This window comes from Mastigoproctus giganteus, chromosome 8 (assembly GCF_048544385.1).
Source record: "Mastigoproctus giganteus isolate SK-2022 chromosome 8, ASM4854438v1, whole genome shotgun sequence".
NCBI classification, from domain to species: domain Eukaryota; kingdom Metazoa; phylum Arthropoda; class Arachnida; order Uropygi; family Thelyphonidae; genus Mastigoproctus; species Mastigoproctus giganteus.
The window spans coordinates 73,619,071-73,627,001 of record NC_143582.1 but is presented as its reverse complement, the minus strand read 5'-3'; the positions used below and the strand labels follow the sequence as shown (position 1 = coordinate 73,627,001).

Here is a 7,931-nt window from a genome sequence, read left to right as displayed (position 1 = left end):
AAAACTATGCACTTTTGGGAAAGGCAAACAATCGTTTGGCTTACTTAATTCAGGGTCGGCAACCTTTGTATGGTCGACTGCCAAAGAAATTTTTTTGTCTTTTATTGAGTCCTGCCAAGTGTCTTTAGTGCTCTCTCTCTCTCTTTCTCTCTCTCTCTACTATTAGCTTTGGAAAGAGGATAAATGTACTATTTTGAAATAATTGTTAATGTTAACTACGGTTAATGTCACAAAAATAAAATTCGTTGTTATTGCAACATCGAATATTCGAATTACGTTGGGTTGTAAATAATGCGTGCACTTCTGCCAACTCTTTGATTCTCTGACATGCCCTCTCCTCAATTAACTGGAACCTATACTAAATTCAATTTTAATATATGCTATTTCTTCATACACAACTAACCATAAAGGTCGTAATGCATCACAGTTTCTTTACCCAGGTCTTCAAATGCATAAAACAACCTTTTGCTTTGTATATAACAATTAATTAGTAAAAATAATAGTGAATTTATTATTTAACTATTAGTATTCAATAAAGTAGTATTTACTGAATACTAATTTTAATAGATAATTACGTATTCAAATTGATAGAAGAAATTTCCATAGTTTTTAATAACTTGGACATTACTTTTCATAAATTTATAATAATAATTAATATTACTCAGATTTATTTCTATCACTCCAGGTAGATTAAAAGGAAATTAAAGAAATCAAAGATTATCCGAGTTTACATTTTGAAGGAACCATCAAAGATTTTGAACTGTGTTATGTTTTAGAGCATAACATAGTGTAAACAGTTTTCTTTGAAAGTGTTTATCACCATTTCCATGATCGAATTCTTTCAATATATCAATGCCCATCATTTCTATTAATTTAAATTCATTAAGAACTTCAATGATCTATAAAAATGTTTTTCCATAAAAATATTTTCATATTCGTCATGCGTGCCTTACAAATTATTTCCTAAATCATATTCTGAAATGGTGTGTCGCGATGTGTTCTGAATCGTGAGTAAATGATAAATATCGATTGTTAGCTGTACGGAAGGAGACTTCTAGAGCCTCTCCGCTAGCTGCGCGGTGGATGCCCGAGCGAAGTCTCTGTCGTCATCTCCGTAGCAGCAGCAACAGACGGAAACCACTACCCGCCATCACGCAACGCATTCTCACCCACCGGCAGAAACTCGAATGCGAATCAGAGAGAGATACAACCTGGAACTTAACTCGGTCTCGTCCTTAGTACACTGGAGATGGCTGAGATTAAGCTCGGGAGCCAACTGGACCATATTATTAGGTAGGACTAATCTTGGTTTTTGTTTCATGAGGGTGGTACTCTTTAAACACAGTACTTCTTATGAGAATCCTCCGCCTTCTTTATATGTATTAGGAAAGGAAATTAATTTCTAGGTATTGGCCTCCTCCAGATATGGATCTTCTGATTCTGAAATGCTGAGGAAGGTCAGATAACACATATTTGGCACAGCTGCTTATCACATTAAGCAACAGCTATTGTATATGGATTGTTAAGCTTTGTTCTTTAAAAGCTAAAATATTTTCAGGATAAATATTACTTTTCGAAAATTTATGAATATAGATATACATTCCAGCTTATTTAAACTTTGCATATTTTTTTTTATCATTTTGTTTTAGGGAATAAAAAAGTCTCTCTCTCTCTCTCTCTCTTAAGTGTTTTTTTGGATTCCTCAATTCTTGGATCAGTTTTCATTCCATTTTTTTTATTATCTTTAAAATGGGATTCTGTTTTCTGTGACCGTTTACAGTACTTACCACATGCTAACCATTTACACCGTTTTATGTCGTGTTGTTAACTTTTAAAAAATTTCAACTTTCGTTCTTGGGCTTGGTGTATCCTCACTTCATTTATTGATGAAATATTTAAAAAATAAACATTTTGACAATATTAGCTTTGGTTCCCTTTATTAGAACAAGTGGTATTAAGTACGTAGAACTCTTGAAAGATAGGCGTGTGAAAGTTCAAGCGTCCATGTGTTCGTAATTGAATATATTATACATTTTAAAAATAATATATTTGTTTTAAAATTTATTTTATCTCTTCCGTATTTTTAAAATATATTTCTGTTTTAATTAATAAGATTAAAACTAATTGAAAGATAAATAAGGAGCGAAAGTGACATTTTACTTGATTTCACATAACTTACTGAAATGAATCGAATATATAAATCCATAAATAAAGTATACAAAATTTTGAATATGTCCTTTTCATTTTTTTTTCTTTGGAGCAACATAGAATTAATAATAAAACACCTCTTTTCTCTCTCTCTCCCTAAACAGTCAGATATTTTTGTATGAATTTTTCATTAATACAAGGTTATATAATGTATAATTCTATATATTATATTATATAAAGCCTTCGGGGGTAGAAAGGTTGGTAGAATCGCGTCCTCCTCACACCGGGTGGAAAAGATCTGTGTAGAAATTTTTATGGCCTTTTTTCACAACGTGGTTGGGTTAGTCGGTCTTAGGCGAGAGTAGCATGGTTTCTTCTCCCGGAAACGCGGGTTTTTCGTCCAGCAAACAGAAAATCGACCACAGAAGACACGCAATTTCCAGACAGTATATAAGGAGCAATACGGCCTTAGTCACTGATGCTCCTAAAACTCTACTACAGCAACAACAGCATATTAGGCTTTTTTTTTTGGTAGTTGCTGGCGCATCGGCTTCTGTGGCCATAGTGCACCTCCCAAGGTTTTTTGCAGTACTTTGATCCAAGCCCGAGGCGGGATACGAACCCGCGACCTTTGGGTTGCCAGGCAGGCACTTTACTCACCCGGCTAGCCCGGTCGGCAGCATATTAGGTATACAATTACATAATATAATAAAGAATGGCCCAAGGGCACTCCATCTGGTGTGCCTTCGTACTATCCTTTTAAAATATAGTTTTGCTATTATTTTACATTAATATTATCCCTATAGTACGGAGATTGCTTTTAGAATGAGATTTCTTAGAATGGTTTGTGTATACCTCCGAATGCGCAGGATATAGTATACTCTGATCTCTTACATGATTCGTAGGACCTATAATAAATTGCTAGTTCCTGTTTCGGCAGTAATATAAATAAGACAATGGCACTGATTTGAACCGACATGATTATTAATACCAAAGACAACATGTCAGAACCAACTTTTCATCTTCCTCATTTATTCATTCAACTGCCGTTTTCTGGACCAACCTTCCTTCAATACGTATTTCCTGAAAATTACAATCTACAGAAGTTCAAGTCCAATGTCAACAAATATCTTCTTTCGTCTTCTCAGCCTCCAACCCAAGCACGATACTAAGTACTATAGGTTCTAATACCTCTCGTGTTTGGGGTTCACATAAAAAAAAAAAAAAAAAAAAAAATAGCGTAGTCTTCAGGGAGATCCATGATTTTTCAAATGAAGATATAATAGAAATATCTGAAAGTATTGTTTATTCATATCGTTTGTTTGTTTATTATTCATATAAATATACAACATATCAGACTACAAAATATACCAGATTTATATCAGACTATTTATATAAGACTATATATAAAGATGAAATATACGGCTGCATAACAATAACGTAATATATAAAAAAATCTGGAAAGATGAATTGGTTAAATATCTTAATAAAAATTATGTTATTAAGACTTTCTAGCGTGATAATTCATAATTATTTAATAGGAAATCAGAATTTGTGCCTTTTCGATGAAAGAAATGTCAACTTCAAAATCAAACAGATCCTATAACAGAATGTTCAGACTCCACTTGTCATTGACAAAGAGTGATTGCTGTACTTATGAATAACAAGCAGGAAAAAAAAAAAAAAATTTATTCCATTGTGCTTGAATCGCGAATATTCAATGTATTTTTTTCGTTGATTATATGCATAAGTCATCTTAACTTATAACATATTTTCCAGGGTCATTTAGGTAGAAATGGAATTCTGAAGGACACACAACATATCTTTGTAAAGGGTAAATCATGCTTAACTAACTTAGGCTATTTTGACATAGTTCCTCATGAGCTGGATTTAGGGAACCATTTCGACCTAGTTTATTTGGATTTTAGCAAAACATTTGACTCGGTCCCCTCTTGAGAGGTTGCTGTATAAGCTTGAACAGGTTGGGATTACTGATATGATTCTAAGATGGATTTCTGGGTGGCTGCAGTGCAGAAGGCAGAGGGTTGTGATTAATGGATATTCTTCAGATTGGTCAGGAGTTGGATCCCTCAAGGATCGGTTTTTGGACCACTGTTGTTTCTGATTTTCATAAATGACATCGAAGAAGGGATAGAGGGTGTGATCTCGAAATTTGCAGATGACGTAAAGATCAGTGCCAAGCAGATGACGTTAATGATCAGTGCCAAACAGCGCGCCTTCAGGATGACTTGAACAGACTTCAGAGATGGTCAGAGAAGTGGCAGCTATGTTTTAATGCTGCTAAATGCAAGGTCACTTGGGGAATAGCGACCCACAAATAAATTACATACTTGGTGGAGTTGAATTAAAACAGTGTAAATGGTAAGGAATCTGGGAATTATAATACGGGAAGATATAAAACTTTTTGAACAGTGTAAGCAGGCAGCCAGGAAAGCCCATGGCGTCCTATCGTTGATTTATCGAACGTTATCCTGTAGACATAGGGAGGTCATAATCTCTCTCTATAAGGCAATTGTAAGACTAAAATTTGGAATACTGCGTTCAAGTACGGTGACATCGTCTGAAAAAAAGATATTGAGCTTCTTAAAAGGATCCAAAAATGTGCAACTCTAATGGTGAGATCGGCAGAAGGACGACCGTATGAGGAAAGACTCCGATTATGTGGGCTACAGACCTTGGCAACCAGGCACCTCAGAAGTGATCTGATTGAGGTTTATGAATGAAGGTAATGAATGAAGGTGGAATTTCCACTTTTATAAATAATTCCAGAACTAGGGATCATAAATTCAAATTACAGGGGTTGAGTTTTAGATTAGATTGTGGGAAGTTTTCTTTTAGCCAGCGAATCGTTGATTGCTGGAACAAGTTGTCCTCGCAGGTAGCTGAGGCTGAGAGTTTGAATACAGTTGACCTTTGAATAACTTCAAAGGTCAACTGTATAGTTACCTGTGTGAAGAGGGAAGCACATAATTTATATTTTATTATCTACTTTTTTTTTTTTTTTTTCTCCCGTGGAGCAAAAGCCTGTGGCTTTCTCGCACTTTATGGCGAATACTATTACTATTACTAATGTATTATATTAATTTATTACTAATGTATTATACAAATTTATTACTAGTGTATTATATAACTTTATGACTAGTGTATTATATTACTATTTGTAAACTAATGTATCATAAAATAATAAATATTTAAAAAATTAAAAGTCCATTTTCAATATTTAGCTTATATATTTTATTGATTCAGATAAATTTTTTAAAATGAATATTATATTAATATCTTTTAAAATATAATTTAAAATATTAGCTATAATTTAGATAATTTAGAGGTTCCCAAGGTATAAAAACTTGAGCACCCTTAAAACGTTTCATAAATTTCACTCGCTCCACCCACGTTCCAGAACAAAAACAAATAAAGAGATATGATTTTATATTTAGCTATGAATATACATACTTTTATAAATTAATATATATTTCAATATATTTTAATTCTCAAAGAAATAAAATACGAATAATAGAAATAAGCAAAAAATGCTTCGCACCTTGATTAGTGGAATGGTTAATCCGTATTTCGTTAAAAAAGTGCTTCATGAAAACAACAAGTTCCCCCCCCCCAAAAAAAAAAAAACCTAATCTCCCCCAGGGTGATTCCCCTACACTTTTGCAACTTCTAATTTAAATCTTTAAATTTTGTGAACTGTATCCCCGTGAGTTACTTCGGATTTTCAGCCCGCACAACATGAAAAACGCTTTTAAAAATAAAATAAATTAATACAGTACAATATAATCTTTATATATTTATCTTTCATTTACAGGGAACTTAAGGAAACACAAAATCCTTATCAATAGTTCTATACTTACATTTTTACATTTTGCATCATTGTCGCATGACTTTTATTTCACTTCACCTCTTCCTTTCAAAAAAAAAAAAAAAAAAAAAAAAAAACACGGAAAAACGTGATTGGGAGAGAGAAGTTCACGTTTTAACAAAGAAATGATTATTCTATCATAAATTCAGAAAGAAAAGACCATTTTATATTATAATAATTAATCAACTGAAATATTATAAATAAAATATTTATTAATATTTTCATTTTGGAATAATCTTTCCTTATTGTAAAATTCACTTTTTCCAAACTCGATCATTGATAATGTTCTATATGTATTTTTCATACTTGATTAAGCTTCCTTTATGTTCAAATAATGGTAATGTTTGGCTCATTAAGTTGTAAGTTGTCTTCTGTAATACTTATCTGTTCAAATATTCTTTGGTAAAAACTGTATTAGTAAGTTTTAATAATTAAAGCCTTTAATAATATTAATAGTTAAGACAAAAACTACTTTCCCTTCTCCTTGTAATTATAGTTCAACTAATTCAATGTAAAAAAATTAATTTTTTACCCCATCATAGGATAACATTAGTACTAGTAAATATACAATTTTCCCACTATCGAAGCCTTCCAAGTATAAAAATTTTCGTACAAACACGAAATTTAAATAAATTAAATAAATGTATCTTAATGCAGTTATCGACAAACAATAATTTTCAACAGCTGGAAAAAGTGTTTATTTAAATGATACTCATATGATCGTAAACAGTAGTGCGCGCGCATACGCACACTCAGGAGTAAAACACAAGATCTCTTGAACCCTTCTATTATTAGACGAGCATAATTTTGGGCGGTTATACTTAGCATCAGGAAGCCACGCACCGACAGAATAAGGTTTTTGGAATAGCTAATTCTGTTTTCATAATGTTGAGTTTTCTTTCGAACACTACAACTCATGTTGTTGTTGTTTTTTTTTTTTTCTAGATTTCATTGACTTGAGTCTTAAAGTCATTAGCGAAGGCTCCTTTGTGTGACCCCGTAAGACATACAGAAGACATAACAGACATAAAACTAGTCGTTTGTGGGAAGAGTAAGGACCTTCTTGGCTCAGTTCCATGAAATTAATCACAAATTACCAACAGTACCTTGAAATGAGGGCAAGTGATTATGATGACCATCAACGAAGAAAACGTTTCTAACCACAAAATAAATGGCAAGAGCGTTCACCACATCTGGGGTGCTGAACGTACAGAAATTAGTGCGCAGGCGAAATCGGCATAGTAATTACGATTTTTATTTCGTGCTCCTTCTCGATGTGTGTTACGAAACATCGAGGCCGAACGTATTACATTTCCGGGTCTCATAATTATTTAAAATAATCAGTATATAATTAGGAAAGGATGATTTTCCATGAAATTTTCTCTGCAAATAACCACTCTTATACACGTGGGGTTTTTTAGTTAGTTAATTTTGTCTATTGACTAAATGTACTATACAATCCAGTAACACTTCCGGAACCTTGCCAGAACCCATCGTCAGACCGTTTTTCTGCCTTTTACTGTACTAAAGGACAGAAAAACAATCGAGGTCGTGTGACTCGAACGCATTCATTGTATAAAACTTACTAATAATAGACATCTTGTTTCTCTTTCCTTTAGTACTAAGTATGGTCTGATAGTGGGTTCCAGCAAGATTCCTGAAACGTTATCGAATTGTATAGTACATTTAGTAAATAGGCTAAAATAAACTAACTAAAAAATCCACGTGGTATTAGGGTGATTATTTAGAGAGAAAATCAGTATATATTTTCTTATAATATTAAAATATTAGTATAAGAGAATCCACTTGGGAATTTTGGTATCAGACCAATTCAAAAATAAAAGAAAAGCTGCCAGTTTTCTTTCGTTTCTATCTGAAGACAATCAATCATATA

General features: G+C 32.8%; 1 protein-coding gene across 1 annotated transcript in view; it reads left to right on the top strand.

Annotated features, from left to right (window-relative positions):
• Positions 1-1,127: 1,127 nt before the first annotated feature.
• Positions 1,128-7,931, top strand: part of LOC150081631 (UPAR/Ly6 domain-containing protein qvr-like) — a 28,403-nt gene continuing 21,599 nt past the window's right edge. The window contains exon 1 of the mRNA XM_090379495.1: positions 1,128-1,293. Within this exon, the coding sequence (XP_090235621.1) occupies positions 1,188-1,293 (106 nt within the window). The 5' untranslated portion in view covers positions 1,128-1,187. The remainder of the gene's footprint in view (positions 1,294-7,931) is intronic.